Here is a 15,447-nt window from a genome sequence, read left to right as displayed (position 1 = left end):
TGCTAGAACTACAACAACTTTAATAATATGATTGTGAAAACTTTTTATAAACTTTCGCTTCTTGTTCTTTGGAGATCGACATGTTAGGTTGATGCATGAGGAAGTGACCTCACAAAATCACACGTTTTGACACATCTGAATAAATATAATTTCCAAATTCCCTTTTAAATTATAAACTATTAAAAAATATACCTTTAGCTGTCGGACTATACGGTCGCCAATTCAAACTTATAAATTCCGACGTTCGACGTCAAGAGACATCTGACATTCAAACTTCCAATTCGGATTTATTTTGGACAGGACTGCAAATGGTTACCGGTAAGAATTTCGAGCTTGAGTACTATAAAATATAGTTACTAGGTGGCGCCACGTCTATAAAAAACTTTATAGCTACTATGACTATGTAAAAATATGATACAATAGGTGGATTATTTGAATTACTGTATGTCGAGCATAAATTTAAGTAGAGAGGGTGTTTGTTTAAAAAAATGGAAATAACTAGCTGAAATTTTGAGAAGACTGTACAGAGCATTTTTTCCATTCCGTAATCGGTTCAGCATCAATAAAGGTTTCGATTGGTTGAGCTTTACCCCCCTCAACCATGCGCATTGGATACCTCGCTTTTACAGAATACAGAGTACAGACAACAAATAGGGTCGTTGCCATACATACAGTTAGATTGTAAAGTATAGAGTATTTTTGGTTTTTGGCGTCTTTAGGCTCTAACCTGTCTGAAAATTATTGCCGTGAACTTTACATGGTCTTCTATATATTGTAATTGTGAATTCGTTAATTTTGTTAAGTAAAAGACAACAAAGGAAGCACTGATGCGATAGTCATTTTGTAACGGGACGTTCGGGTAAACGCATGCCCGATCCTCGGTATCCGAATGATGATTTTGTGTAGCGGCGTCAAGCAAGAAATATAATTCGATGTGTTGTGTCGGGTTTTCTGTGTAAATTGGGATTATTTTGCGGTGTGTTCACGAAATCTTGACAATTATGATTATACGCGTGAAGTGACCTTACTGTGAGCTTGTCTAGTGGAATAGAGCCATGAACCGCCGTATTTATCATGTAGGACCACAGTGTGTAAATAAAATCTCGTAATTAAATAACACTGCATGTAGGTTACGTTCGCTCAAATACACATTTATTTGTTATTTTTAAAATGTATGCTAAAGGAAAAGGATCATCAGTGCCGTCCGATGCACAGGCCAGAGAAAAGTAAGTACATTTTCACTCAAACTCATAAGCGTATTTTCTTCGTTTATATGTATTTTGCGGTGCTTCCACACCAACAGATTTTATCTCGGTCCTATAAATTGGGGTCATTTTTGCGATTCTGAAAAAGTTTAATACTAGTAGATTTTTTATTGAAAATCTTGGTAGCCCAATTGATTGTTTACACTAAAATACACAGTATCCTTGGAAAGCTGGGTAGCTTACGACCCACACGCAAAACAATCTTATAGTGCAATGAGCTCAATGCTTCTAATTCTATTTTTAATTGAAAAAAAACCATTTTCATCTACAGGTTGGCTTTGTACGTTTACGAATATCTATTGCATGTTGGGGCACAAAAGGCAGCCCAGACGTTTCTGTCAGAGGTAAGATCCTCCTAAATACATAAATGAAATAGGAGCTCAAAAAGACATTTTTTTAGATCCGATGGGAAAAGAACATAACCTTAGGGGAACCTCCAGGATTTCTGCATTCCTGGTGGTGGTAGGTTCAAGAGCGCATAAATATTAGCACAAACATATTAATTATTTTATTTATAGCGTATTTTGGGATTTGTACTGTGCGGCCCCCGAAAGGAGGGAAACTTGTGAACATTCTTCGGAAGCCAAAGCTTTCCACGATTACGTGAGTATCTGAATTCTCAATCCTCCTATTTTCAACGGATCAATACTTGGTCGAGAATGTGGCAACGTCGCGCGAATATACGCGTTTGACCAGGTGTAATCGTCCAATTCGGTACTGGTTATGACTGAATCTGTTTAAAAACTCTTGTTTTAAGTTTTTCCACTGTACACGTGCATTTACGTTAAACGTCACACGCAAAAACCTCTGTATCACATTCATTTGTACCCTTCTCCATATTAAACGTCTGATAACCGTATTATTTTAGTTTCGACGCTAAGTATTCATTTGGCCGACATTCTTACGGACTAACTTGAGGACCTTGAGGTTTTTTTATCTATTTATTACCGGCTCGACACAACGATATCGTAGTTTTGAAATTCAGTCACCTGAATTTGTGTGGTAAAATTTCAACTTGAGTACCTAGGTACTCTTGCTTATTGTATCTTTTTTTTGTATTTTCAGAGGTACCCGTCTTTGCCAAAACTCTCGCGTTTTCATCAAAAACGTTTACACTCTGAGAATATTAAGTACCTATCAAAAATGTTGAATGTTGAATCCTTTTACTGGAATCATGCTAATAATTACTTTCAAATCTAGTATTGGTACTACCCCAATAATGCGTGTTACAAAGTCGCGCATTTCAATAATAATTAGGTACCTATGTCTATGTCCTAAGTTAACTATAGGAATTAATTGTTTCTGACACTTTACTGTGCCATCTAGATTTAGAGTTTCTTTTACTTTAAAATGCGAACATTGTGAATAATATTATGCTGCAATTAGCATAAGTAATCACAATTAGGTATTCCAAGTTAAATAGACCTTAAAGGTTTTTTTGTTTGTGTTTTACTACTAATTTTTAAGCTAGACTGCTAACGATTGTTTCAACTAAAAAATTTGCGAGATCTGCTACATTTTATATGAGAAAAAAAATTTCTCCACAAGAACACAATCTAAAAGTCATGGTTCATTATTTCTGAAAATGTACAGGCAAGTTAAAAATTGTATGATTCGGCTTTCTATTCTGTTAACTACCGCGGACTATTTTTACCTTTCACTGGTAGGCTGCGTCGGGTATGGCGCAGGTGCCAAATTATACCACGGATTGGGTACCTACCTGATTGAAACGACAATGCACTGTTGCAGTACCATTGCAAGACAAATATTAGGAGCCCTAAGAACACAATAGTTTTTATTTATGAAGGTCAGATATAACAATGGGGACAATAAAACACCTTTATAAAATCTTTTGCTAACTAATGAAAACAAAAACTTAATTGCATTGTCCAGGTCATGGTTTTCATATTTCTTGCATCTTTTCAGCCACTTTAACTGAATTAGGTGGAAATTCTTTACAAGGCTTTACAAGAATTTTGAACAGCCTTACCATTGGAATTTAGCAGCCTCCTATTCAGAAAGTTAAATTTCTTGGTTTTGTAGAGAGAGTTTTTGCCTGGCAAATAAATGAAGTCTTCCATATAACCAGCCCACGTTGCCACATTGTCGTTGCCAATAGTCGCCTGTTTTTTAAATGTACAAAATCATGTAACATTTTTTTCTTGTAGGGTTTTGTAAATTCTGGATATGGAGTCAATGGAATCGCACATGTAAGTTTATAATACATGTTATTGCATTAATAAGTATTTTTGTTAGCCAATTTTCAATTGTTTGTTCTAGTTAAGGTTAACTGAAAATTGTAGACATTTTACTTTCCTTCAACCATTATTTTTTATTTTATAAGTATTAGTACTTTACTGTGAATAACTGTAAATAGAGTACTTGCATATATTTTCTAAATAACAGCATATCAATTTTGGGTGTTTTCTAATTGACTCTCCATTTTTAAAATTTTTTTTAAATGCTCCGTTTAGCCTAAAATTAACAACCAAACCTCGTAATGTGAAACGTGCGCCAAATCGCAACGCATTCATTCCCAAATTTGTGACGTAAATTATTTGTTAAGACGTTGATGCCAAATTTACTGAGAGTACATTTAGGTTAGCTTGTACAATGTATCACAAGAGAAGTAGAACAGAGCACATTCAAATGTACTGATATTTTTGTACAAAAATTAGTTTCGTACTATTGTTCAGTACACATGGCAACAGTGAACTGAAATCCTGGTATGCTCTGACGTTAAGCCAATAAAATTCGTTGTACCACATTTAAATATTTCATTACTTTTTGTTTTTGAATAACTTTGTTATAACACATTGTAAAGCTGGATTTATAGTTCTAATTCTGCAAGAAGTAGTAGTAAGTAGCCTTCCGCAAATGTTTCAATTCATAGTTCGACGCTTTAACGTTAGTAAACTGACAGACTACAGATTATTTGACAGTTTAGTTTTTTGTTTACAATATAGATTTGGTTAGAATTTTTTATTTCTATTCTATTCATTAAATGTTTGCTGAATTTTACGGAAAATGGATTTTGTTGATGACTATTCTATCATAGTAGCTGGAAGTAATCCAAGTGAAAACCAGAAAAGATCAGATACTTGACAAATGACAATTCGAAAACCCACGAATGGGTGAAATAGGCAGCCGACGATGCACGAAGCAGTAAAAAGCAAGGTAAGAAATGAAAATGATTCATTTCTTGGTGCTTACTGCTTGCGGTTCATGCGGCTTGCGCTTATTTGTCAAACTATGAATGAAAGTGCTACAAGTATATTGTTTATTTTTAATTCAGTTTACTGCTTACTTCTTACTTCTTGCGGACTTCAAACTATGAATTCAGCTTAACATATCAAAAATTTACAAAGCACTAATTTTGGTTTATGCTTTAATAACTTAGTAGTGCAAAAACCTATCTAGCTTTTAGCTTTTACTCTTACGTTTTGCCATCTTAATACAAGCAACCAATAAGGAGAGCCATTTCAGACGTTTGACACATGCGTATTTTTGTTCAATGTTTGTCAATTATTAACTGTTCAAAATTCGTACAAATGCACTGCATGTTATGTGAATGTTACTTAACACTGAACATTCAAGATTCGTGACTACGAATAGTCTTAAATTTGTTTTTTCAGACTGCAATCCATTGTCGAGTGTCTAAAACTGGATTTCAAGCACTAAAAACAGTTCGGAAATAATATCAGAATATTATCTTAAATCTTAGGTCTGATCATTCTTTTACATTTTCTTTGACAACAATCAGTTCAAAAAATCATCCTTGTACCCCAATATATACTGAAATTCAAACAAAATTGGAATGACGTCCCAAATTGAAAAAATGTGTGCCAAAATGAACCACAATAAAACCGTATTAGTTTCAAGAAACTTATATTAATTTGATGGCCATTGGTTTGGTAGCTAACTCTTTGGCAACATTTCAAATTTTTGCGGCTATGAAGACATCTTACATAAGTTTGTTGGTATAAATATTGTTTACAATCTTATCTGGTTCTAGATTTGGCTTTGTTTTGTCTTTTCTTTCAATAAATCTTATCCATTCTTGATTTATCCCCTAATTGGACATCTAGTTAAAACAAATTCACAATTCAGCAAAAGTATGTTAATTTAAATAGAATTCTGAACTTGATGCTGTCAATAGTACTAGTTTTAGAAAACATGCCATGGTGTTAAAGAATATTGCATTTATAGAACACGGGCCCAGCGCCAAGCCCTTTGGGACAAATGCCTGCTGATGGCATGCCTGGAGGACCCATTCCACCAGGATTCTTTCCGGTTAGTATTTTTTGATTAAACAAAACTAAATTTCATTTTGATTGGTCCTAAAAAAATATAGAATTCAACTTTGAGGCCTTCACCTCCAACTCACCCTTCAAGCCAACCGTCGCCCCACTCACAGCCTCCACCCCCTCACTCAAATATTATGTCAACGCAGGCCTTTATGAATCCAAGGTATCCGGCAGGACCACGACCCAATGTGCGAATGCCTCAAATAGGAAGCGATTTTAATGGAGTAAGAACCTCTATATCTTTATTAAGATTTCTTTTGACTGAGGTTTTGCAATTTTAGCCTCCTGGACAACCTTTGATGCCGAATAATATGGATCCCACACGGCAAGGTAACAAGATTTATTTGAACGTTTTTTGAACCCATTACACTTACTACTAAAATTCTTTGATTAATTGGATTACCTAACTTAACACCTTATAGTCACAAAGTGGCAAATTTGGAATGAGTAACTACTAACAAAATATTGTAGAGGTAACTACTTTAATCGTTACGTTGTTAAATTTTAGTATAGTTTTTGAATTAGTAATTGAAACAATATACAGTGTGATTCGTTTAGGATGAAGGCAAATCCATATGTTACCTTTATTGGTAAATATTTAATGTCTGGTACAATTAACAAAAATAGCTTTATAAAACGCATCATTTAAACATTAGTTTTTGGTGAGAATTAACGAAAACATATACAAGTATTTGGAAGAGTTTCCCATACTATGTGTACAATCTCATGCAAGAGGTTTTATGTGAACTTTATTTACCATTTTTTCATTATTTTGTTGTTATATGAACAACAATTCTGTTCAGGGTCAGGCACAACCATCAAGAATAAATCACAAGCGATATATTATACTTTGTCACAATTTATATAGGTTATTTAAAAAGGTAATAAAATTACGTTATTGTGATTTCATCTTAAGTGAGGCACACTATAATGCGTGTAAAGTAGTTACCAACATTGTACAGGGCTTGCCAAAGTAATTGAATCTGAGAAGGCTACTTTACGTTGCTGCGATTTAGCGTAAATATAACCTGACATAATTATCTTGCCATGAAGTCATCATGACGCAGTAGACAGTTTAACAGTGGTTTTTAGGCTTTGCGCGACTTTTTGGCTGTAAGGTGTAATATGAAAGATAATATAATAGTGAAAAGTAATATTTGAAATAAAAATGTAACAAATTAATTCCAACGAGCCAAATTGCACAAAGCATGAAAGTCCATTTCATGAAATGCCTCATGTAATGCATCTATTTTCTTGTCTCCAGGTGATGGCGGAGATTTTGTAGGTTGGCAAGGTAGGCAAATGCTCTCCTTCACCATCAAACTCATATGCAAACATTTCTTGCTTGCTTTGCTTATTCAATCTTCCACAAGGGTCCCACTTTAAACTAAACTTATTATGATAAAAACTCCCGCACATTTTTTTGTTTTAATAATCTAATAGAGAGTATGTTTATAATATGATATAATTGTCAAATTAACACCTACCACTATCTTAAGCATTAGTAAAAACAATATAAAATTGCACTAATTATTTCTTTTACTCACTATCAAAAATTGTAAGGGACCCTTAGGTAGGCTTTACTAACCAAATCAACTACATTAGTAAAATATGTTTAATGATAAAGTATTCATTTCAGTCAAAATTTATTCTACTAGTGTGGGTTTTATTTAATTGTGCTAGCATGTGGTGTCGTTGCTACAACATCTAACACGCTTTTTTATTGCCACGTGCAAAACATGTTAAAAATGATTTTCCCTAGGTCCTCCGGCAGCTATGAACCGAATGAATCCGCCTCGAGGCCCATCGATGGGCCCTCTTGGTCCCGGCTCCTACGGGCCTGGACTACGGGGGCCACCACCCAATAGTAGTCTAGGACCTGGTGGACCCATGCCTCCAATGACCATGGGGGGACCTGGAGGACGACCGCAATGGCAACCCAATACTTCAACGGTAAGAAAGATTTTTCTTCTTGATAATACTATCACTATTTTTGTAAAAATATTTTAATAAAAAAATATAATGAAAATAATTTACCAAATCGTCCGAATACTTAAGGCATTGCTATGAATCTATGATAATCCTTGACATTTTTAGACTAAAATCGAGAAGAATAGCAAACATATTTATTGAACCATCATTTACAACTTGAAAATTTTGTTTATATTATCTTAAGCATTCGAACGTTTTAAGACTTTTGAATTAATAGTTTAACATTTATCTTGAAAAATTAGAACTAAATTTTAAATGATTGTAATCTAAAACAGAACTATTCTTCATCATCACCGGGTAACTATGGAGGTCCGCCGGGTTCAGCTGGTCCGGCTGGTCCAGGTACGCCGATAATGCCCAGTCCTCAAGATTCAAGTAATTCAGGAGGAGAAAATATGTACACGTTAATGAAACCGGCCGTAGGAGGGAATATGCCGGGTGATTTTCAAATGGGAGGAGGACCAGACGCGGGCGGACCGATGGGGCCAATGGGCCCTAATTCGATGGGACCTGTGATGAACGGCGACGGGATGGATGGGATGAAAAATTCTCCAGCCAATGGTGGACCCGGGACTCCTAGAGAGGATAGCGGGAGCGGAATGGGTGACTACAACCTTGGAGGATTCGGAGGTCCGGGTGAAAACGTAAGTACACCTGAATTATGGTTTTTATCCCGCTTTTGTGTTTGCTTATTCTAAAGTATCATTATTCCTGCATCCATTATCGTTTGGTTTGAACATTTTTTTGGGAATTTAAAGGTGGAACCATTAATCTTGTATTTCTCAAAAGTTTAAAGTTGAATTAGTTGTGGCACCATATTAAGGTAATCGGTAGTTGGGTAGTATTTGGCTGAGACTACTTACTATAGGTATCACTAGGTCAAGGAAGTTGAAAGTCTCTGAGTAACTTCCTGAGACTGAGCGTGTATTAATATGTCATGCTATGAGTTTTCAATTTTCAGCAATCTTGCACTCGAAATATATGTTTAAATGCCCAGTCGTTTTAGAAATGTACAGCATCTTTAAACAATCACCCTAATAGTTAGTGCGTTCAGACGAAGTCGAGTTGCATGCAAGCGGTCATTATTTACGACCATATGCTAGAGATGTAGGCGAAAAGTTTTCTAGCACCACAATTTCGTTGTGAGTTGAAACAGATTTAAATGATAAATAATTTCTGAATTTTGCCACATTCATTTATATGTGAGTATACATTTTAGTGATTTGTCCTGTTCTGTCTTATTTGCTGCAAATTCTTAGAGCTCTACTTTCGGATACCTTTTTAAATCGCAATATAAAATAAAAGAAGAGAAATGGTGCTGGTGCTTGCGCTTCAGTAGACTGACACTTAACCACTAAAGGTCGCTTTCCTTCCAGGACCAAACGGAATCGGCTGCTATTTTGAAAATAAAAGAGAGCATGCAAGAAGAGGCCAAGAGGTTTGAGAAAGACTCGGATCATCCTGAGTATTTCATGCAATAATTCACCTCGGCTGGCCCACAATAGGCTGGTGGACTATGCCTCTTCCTTGACCTAACCTACTAACACGGGCGGTGGTGTGTTCGCAGCGCAACAAAAGTCACCAACTCTTCTTCGGGCCGCGCCACTAGTCATCATTCTTCTATTTGTTTCCAGATATTCCTGTGATTCTGGACCAGGGACCACAGGACAGATCGCACATGTCAAGTTCCTTCATCCCGAATATTTCACACACTTTTATTTTTGTCCACCAGCCTAGGCGGGCTGGACCACTCAAATACGTTAATAATCATGGCAACGTCGCTGTTTAAAACCCCTACTCCTTACTACATTCATAATAGAGCACATATAGAGATGTTAAATTATTTTATTTTGCCATCAGGAAATGCTTTCTTCTTTACGCCAGCATTAAACAAATGTCTTTCCTCCTATTTCTGTTGAGACTATTGCTTCTTAAAAAACATCAGGTACTGTTAAACTGCAATCTATTTTAATATGCAATCTATTAGGTATAAATGTGTCAAGGGTTATGGTTAAGTGTGCATTGTGGTGTTGTGGTTACGTCATAATATAAAAAATGTGAATGATTTATTATCGAGCCAACATATTTTTTAGAAAACTACGCTAAATTAATTTTACCTTTGATTAAGATGAGTAAGCGCGAGTCCTTATTAGTTCCGAATCGATTGCTTTTTGGCCTTTTTGCTTTTTCGTTTCTACCTCTGCTGAAGTCGGAGTGCAAACACAAAAAACAGGATTAGATCTGGCAGTGTGTGTTTAAATCGTATTTACATTAATGCTACTTTCTTTCAAAAGTAGCTAATAATAATTAAGAACACTAATAATGAAGTGTTATACAACGAGATAATTCTATGTGTCACTAATAACATAAAACCTGACCTCTGTCAATAATGAGACGAACATGTGATACGCTAGAAATTCTTGTTTTTATGGCAAGCTTTATAAAAAAAATTGTTTCTTTTAACATATAATTTGTCTTCATCCACTCTTGACGCATCCTGGACGCAACAGTATGACTTATTTCTTCTACTCGCTACTGCTACATAATTTATTTAAAAAGAAGATAAAACAAAGATAACACAGCAGCTAATGCATTGCATACCGCGTATTAAGAAGGCTGCATTTCCTGGTCGTTGGCTCGCTATTTAGGTTATCGATGTCTGAAACGTTTTGGTTGCATATTAAGTATCAACAAAACTAGGACTGTTTCCTTTATTAAAATTAACTTTTGTGGGTTGCTTGAAATTTTGCGATACTTAATGTTAAATTTAAATCATCAAGTATTGTTCTAAATCATTAAATCAAGACAGTACCTGGGTTTATATCGTTTTATGTCTTGTTGCTACATATTTCGTACAAATGTAATGTTTTACCTCCTTTGACAGTTGTAAATAGAATTTTTTTTAATTGGAACCCTTGAATAGTTTTAAATATTTTTTTGCCAGTTACAACTTTCATATTTAGCGGATGTTGATTGATATTTTTAGCACAATTATTTTTGTGTATGTTTGCTTTTAAGACCTCTACTAAAGGTAAAATAACCTACTTACTATTTCTAAGTAGGTTACATTACTGGTAAACAAGGTCAATTAAAGTTCTAACAAACCGTTCTATGCAGGTTTATTAACGCACCATTTTGACAATTTGACATCTCTAAGAGTCTGGGTTTTTAAATACTAGAGAATTGAAACAACTCTTTTTTACAAGACACTTATTAATGTTACAATGTAAGTGTTTAGGAAAACCTCTGAAAGTCCCAGTGTAAACTGTATGACTGTAGTTTCTATATGGCATGATTTAATGTACTTTTTATCACCTAGCTAGGCGAATCCGGTCGATTCATAGGTATACAAATTTGTAAAATAGTTTAAAACATCCGTCTTATTTAGTTGAAGAATAAGTCTAAGTGAAAAAGTGATTTGATAACCAGTATCGATTGGGTTACACAACTTTGTATGTATATATTCTGTATATAAAATATGTAAAAAAATCTTTAAAAATGCTTTTTCAGTATCATAGATCTGCGAAAAATCAATCTCCTTTTTTTGTTAAACTAAACATAAATTTCCATGTCAGCGTAGGGATGGTTAATTATTTTACAAATGATCTGTATATTTTCCGTAATGTAAATTCAGGCTATTTATTACGGTGTAACTTAAGTGTAAGTGTCTATCAGTATTATAATTTAGCCTGTTTGATTTAGTGCTTAAGGCGTGTGTTTTGTTTCTTTTATTATTTTTTAAAGCATTGTAAGTCAAATGCAAATAACAATTTAGTCATTTTGACTTCGCTACTGTGGGTTTAAATTAGAAACATTTTTAACCACTTAAGTTCCTTTCTAAGTTAGTTTATTATAATAAGCCAATATCAGTGTGCTTGGTTCTACTTATAAATTAAAACCACCTAACTTCAAACTTACGCATCACATTAACGTACGAGGTTAAATGGATTCGTCTGGGGTGATAAGAGATGCTAAAAAAACTGTAAATACATGGAATAGGAAAAAAAATGTTAAAATCAGGAGATTTCTCTTCAAAAAATGTAATTCTATTGACATATACAGGTACAATATGTATTCTTGATCTATGTATGTACCTCTTCACCTGAGAAGTTTTAATTTTATTGGTAATTATTTTATGATCTTGGACCGTAACTAGACTAAGATGTTAATTTATAAAATATTCTCTTAAAATATATACTTAAATTGATTTATTTAGACTATTAGTTAGATTATTCGAATGGGAGCGATTGTGTGTACGGTTGACATGATGTGATATGAAATTAATGTGAAAATGTGAATTTTATTAATATTATTGTTTTCTTTTTTGTATGGATAATAAATATCAAAAGTTTACCTGCAGTTGTTTTAATTATTACCTATTTCATGTTTCTTCCAAGTAAATTGGGAAATATAGATTTTATTTTGCTTAAAGCAGACTATAAAAGGAAAGTACACAAAAGGGGCAATGTCCACAAATTGCAGATGCATAATACGGAAGTTTTTTAAGTTTTTGTTTAACTTTAACAACAATTACGTACATACATACATATTTTGAAAATGTAAGAGTAGATTGTAATGGTTATTTATCAATATTGTACTTACGTACGGATGAACGATTTATGTGCGATTCGACTGTTGTTGGATTTCGTATTAAACTTGGTGGCCATTATTAGGGTTAAAATTTGTAATTTCGAACGTAAGAAAATACAAATATGTAGAAATAATATTATCATGAATTTATATTGGTATAGTTGAACCAGTATTGAGAATTAAAAACATATTGCAACACCTTAATTATTAAAACTAGTTAAAACCCTAAAAATATTGGAGAATAAGCATTAAAAGTACATTAATACACTTAACATTAATCACTTAACAGGTGTTGAGCTAAAGCATCGTAGACGTTGTCAACAGGAACATTTATTCGCATTTGTCTGAGAATTTGAATCTCCCGTAATTGAGAATTGATCCCCTTTTTTATCGTTGTTAATAACGGAATCCTTTTCCAAAACCTGTAATGGAGTGAATTTTAAAAAAGTAAATTTAGACGACGTGAATAGAGATAAAATAGTACTTTTTCCACAAGGCATCTTGCAGCATCGTCGATGTTAATGTTGTCTCTTGCTGAGGTTTCAAACCAAGCAGCAAATCCGTTTTCATTGCAGTATTCATCCATTTTGGCTGGGTTTGTTACCAAACCTTCTTTTTGTTGGTCACACTATATAAATCAAATAATAGAATAATAAAATCGGAATAGTTCCGTAACAACTTACTTTATTAGCTAGTAAAACGCAAGGTATGGGTGACCCATCTGGAAGTTGCACTTTAGAGTCTAGATCTGATTTCCAGTTTGCTACAGATTCAAAAGTATTTCTTCTGGTGACGTCAAATACAATAAACGCACCCACTGCCTCTTTATAGTACACCCTTGTCATGTTTCCATATCGCTCTTGACCTGAAAACGATGCATACTTTTGGCTCGGGTTCTGCAATTTCCGATTGAGCAGGAAAAAATTACCAGCTATGTCCCATAACTGAAGACGTATAAGGGTGTTTTCATCCCAGTTCAATACTTTCAAAGCAAAATCTACTCCGATGGTGGCTCGGTAATGTTGAGTGAAGAACCTGTGCACATATCGTTTGATTATGGATGTTTTTCCAGTGCCCAAATCTCCAATAACAAGAATTTTGTATAGGTGGTCTTTTGGTTTCTTTGTATTTGCATTTGACTGTAAATAAATTAGTAATAAATTATCAGAAATTGTATTAGGTCAATAATAAAAGGATGATTAGGTTCGTCAAGTTAGCACAAACAATGCTCCTTGGAAACAATATTTTGGGACTTTAAATATGACAAAGCCTAAATTAATTATTGTTTGTAAAAAAATTTTTGCTAGAAACAGACGGTAGATGTGGTGTAAAATGTCAGCTCGGTTAAACGAAAATTTCAATTTTCACCATAATATTACGAACTGTGGTTTCGAAATTTCAAGCATATCTGATATTTTTTTTGTTTTAAATTCTGAATTTGTAATTTGGTCTAATTTTCGTTTCTATGCAAAACAGATGTTTATTTGAAATTCGATTTCTAAATAGTAGATGGATGGTAACCTAGGAGGACAACTCGGAAGAATGTACAATGGGTCACATGTGGCCTAAGTGCTGTGGGTCTACACTCCCCTCCCCACTCTACAGACAGACAGAACGAAACGAGATTAAAAGAGCAAAAGGAGAGTAAGAACGTAAATGCCGCTTTTCACATAAAGTGGAAAATGGAGATAAATAATATCATTATATCGATTTCCGGAACCTTGACAAATGTATCCGATTTCAGTTAGTTATAGTATCTCGATAAAACCGCATACTCTAAAATGTATACCTATATGTTTTCCTCTTGAATTATAAATGATGTGTATGCAATAGACACTTGAAACGAAAGTGCTAATTAAGACATTGACAAAGCTCAAAGGTCGAGCGCAGAGTGAACTACTGTGGTTCCTTATTCCTTCAATTCCGTGGGTGGTTTTTTATTTACATGTTTAAGCTTCCTGCAACTGTTTAATTACATGAAATGGTTTATAATGATAAAATTGTTGGTTTTAAGTGACAAAGTATTCGCTTTGTTACTTTGATCCATTAAAAGTGTTACCTATACTCTATTAATATATATTTACCCCAAGTGTGGAGGAATCTATGAAAAGTTCTCCATACGCAGGCATTTTCCTTAAACTTTCCAGTGATTTGGTCCTTTCCAAAATACGCTTTCTAGGTTCGGAACTAACGTAAAATAACTCTGAATTATCAACACTGACCTCGCTTTTATCAACTGATGAAGCAATTATTCCGGCTTTCTTTAAATTATCCACACTTTTCCAAGAATCTTGCAAATTGGTTTCTGAAGCCGACTTATTAGTTAAAGCAAAGTTATCATCATCATCTCCTTCAGGGGTTTGTCTTTCTGTTGCCGATTGAGTCGAAGTACTAGCCAACTTGGAAATGTCTGCAGATTCTGCTCTAGCTGGCACACTTTTTGACTGTAACTTCAGCTTTCTAATTAAAGAGTTTATACGTTTTGATTTAACACTCTTCGGTGATTTTGGAGGGATGACCAGTTTTTTAATGCGTTTTGTCAGAGCTCTGGCTTCTTCAGTTTTATTCTCGGACAGTTCACTTTGGTTTCTCATTTTACTCGCATTACAAACTTGTGGAGATTACGTTGCTCAATTGACACTGCATTACTTTAGGTTTCATGTGACGTTGTAATATTAAGGTAAGGTGATTAGTTCCCCAGAATAGTGGGATTATAATAGAGAGTACTAGCACCTGTATTAGATGTTATATGTTTTATTTTTTTTATAGAATATTATCATTTAAAGATGTCTTAAAAATGTTAAAAAGACACACTAAAGTTAAAAAGAAAACAATTAACTTTTTTAAATCAAACTCGAGGTGATAAGACAATAGTTTTGCGAATTTGAATTACCAACAGTACTAAAAGTACTCTAAAAAGGTAATTAACAAAGTAATTTGATATTTTTAAAGAAAATACAACATTTCGAAAAAAGTAATTGATACTACTGATACTTTTGTAATAAATGCTATACTTTGAGCCTTAATTTCTAACGTTGCAATTTGTTGCGTTTTATAGACAAAGTTTAGTTTAAAATTCATATACAGATTACAAATTTCCGAAAATTGACAATAATTTGACATTGACAAATATAAGATAAAAAGTGTCACGTTTCTATAAATTTATTTTAACCATATTAGCATATAAAATCGTGAACTTAAAAAATAACTGCGCAATCTCCCTATTACTTCGGGATATGCAAACCAGGTATTAATTTACTTTAACAAGATTGCACTAGATCTTCGTGTTGGAT

The 15,447-nt window shown here is 34.0% G+C and overlaps 2 protein-coding genes across 7 annotated transcripts in view; one reads left to right on the top strand and one right to left on the bottom strand.

Annotated features, from left to right (window-relative positions):
• Positions 1–628: 628 nt before the first annotated feature.
• On the top strand, positions 629–11,917 carry Ssdp (Sequence-specific single-stranded DNA-binding protein). Of its 3 annotated transcripts, none has more exons than XM_081995055.1 (12): positions 629–1,226; positions 1,537–1,609; positions 1,666–1,727; positions 1,784–1,868; positions 3,434–3,475; positions 5,475–5,558; positions 5,620–5,796; positions 5,854–5,902; positions 6,837–6,866; positions 7,335–7,525; positions 7,840–8,208; positions 9,199–11,917. In XM_081995055.1, exons 1-12 carry the CDS (start codon positions 1,171–1,173, stop codon positions 9,208–9,210), a joined length of 1,230 nt encoding a protein of 409 aa, XP_081851181.1. In that variant the 5' UTR covers positions 629–1,170; the 3' UTR covers positions 9,211–11,917. The 3 variants fall into 3 exon arrangements, with proteins under 3 accessions (XP_081851181.1, XP_081851179.1, XP_081851180.1); XM_081995053.1 differs by having other exon boundaries at positions 630–1,226; positions 8,941–11,917; XM_081995054.1 differs by lacking the exon at positions 6,837–6,866 and having other exon boundaries at positions 630–1,226; positions 8,941–11,917.
• A 362-nt stretch (positions 11,918–12,279) lies between these two features.
• Positions 12,280–15,447, bottom strand: part of Rab32 (RAS oncogene family member Rab32) — a 32,649-nt gene continuing 29,481 nt past the window's right edge. For 3 of the 4 annotated variants that reach the window (XM_081995061.1, XM_081995062.1, XM_081995060.1), the window contains exons 2-5: positions 13,083–13,293; positions 12,838–13,019; positions 12,639–12,782; positions 12,280–12,576 (exon numbers count right to left, since the gene is read on the bottom strand). In XM_081995061.1, coding sequence (XP_081851187.1) covers positions 12,472–12,576; positions 12,639–12,782; positions 12,838–13,019; positions 13,083–13,293 — 642 coding nt within the window. In that variant the 3' untranslated portion in view covers positions 12,280–12,471. Of the gene's footprint in view, positions 12,577–12,638; positions 12,783–12,837; positions 13,020–13,082; positions 13,294–14,238; positions 14,803–15,447 lie in introns of those variants that run through there. The other variant, XM_081995059.1, reaches the window with a different exon arrangement.

This window comes from Ips typographus, unplaced genomic scaffold, assembly GCF_016097725.1.
Source record: "Ips typographus isolate SLU unplaced genomic scaffold, UJ_Ityp_2.0 IpsContig35_part1, whole genome shotgun sequence".
Taxonomy (NCBI): Eukaryota; Metazoa; Arthropoda; class Insecta; order Coleoptera; family Curculionidae; genus Ips; species Ips typographus.
Note: the sequence above shows the minus strand (reverse complement) of the source record. Positions and strands in the feature narration are given on the sequence as shown.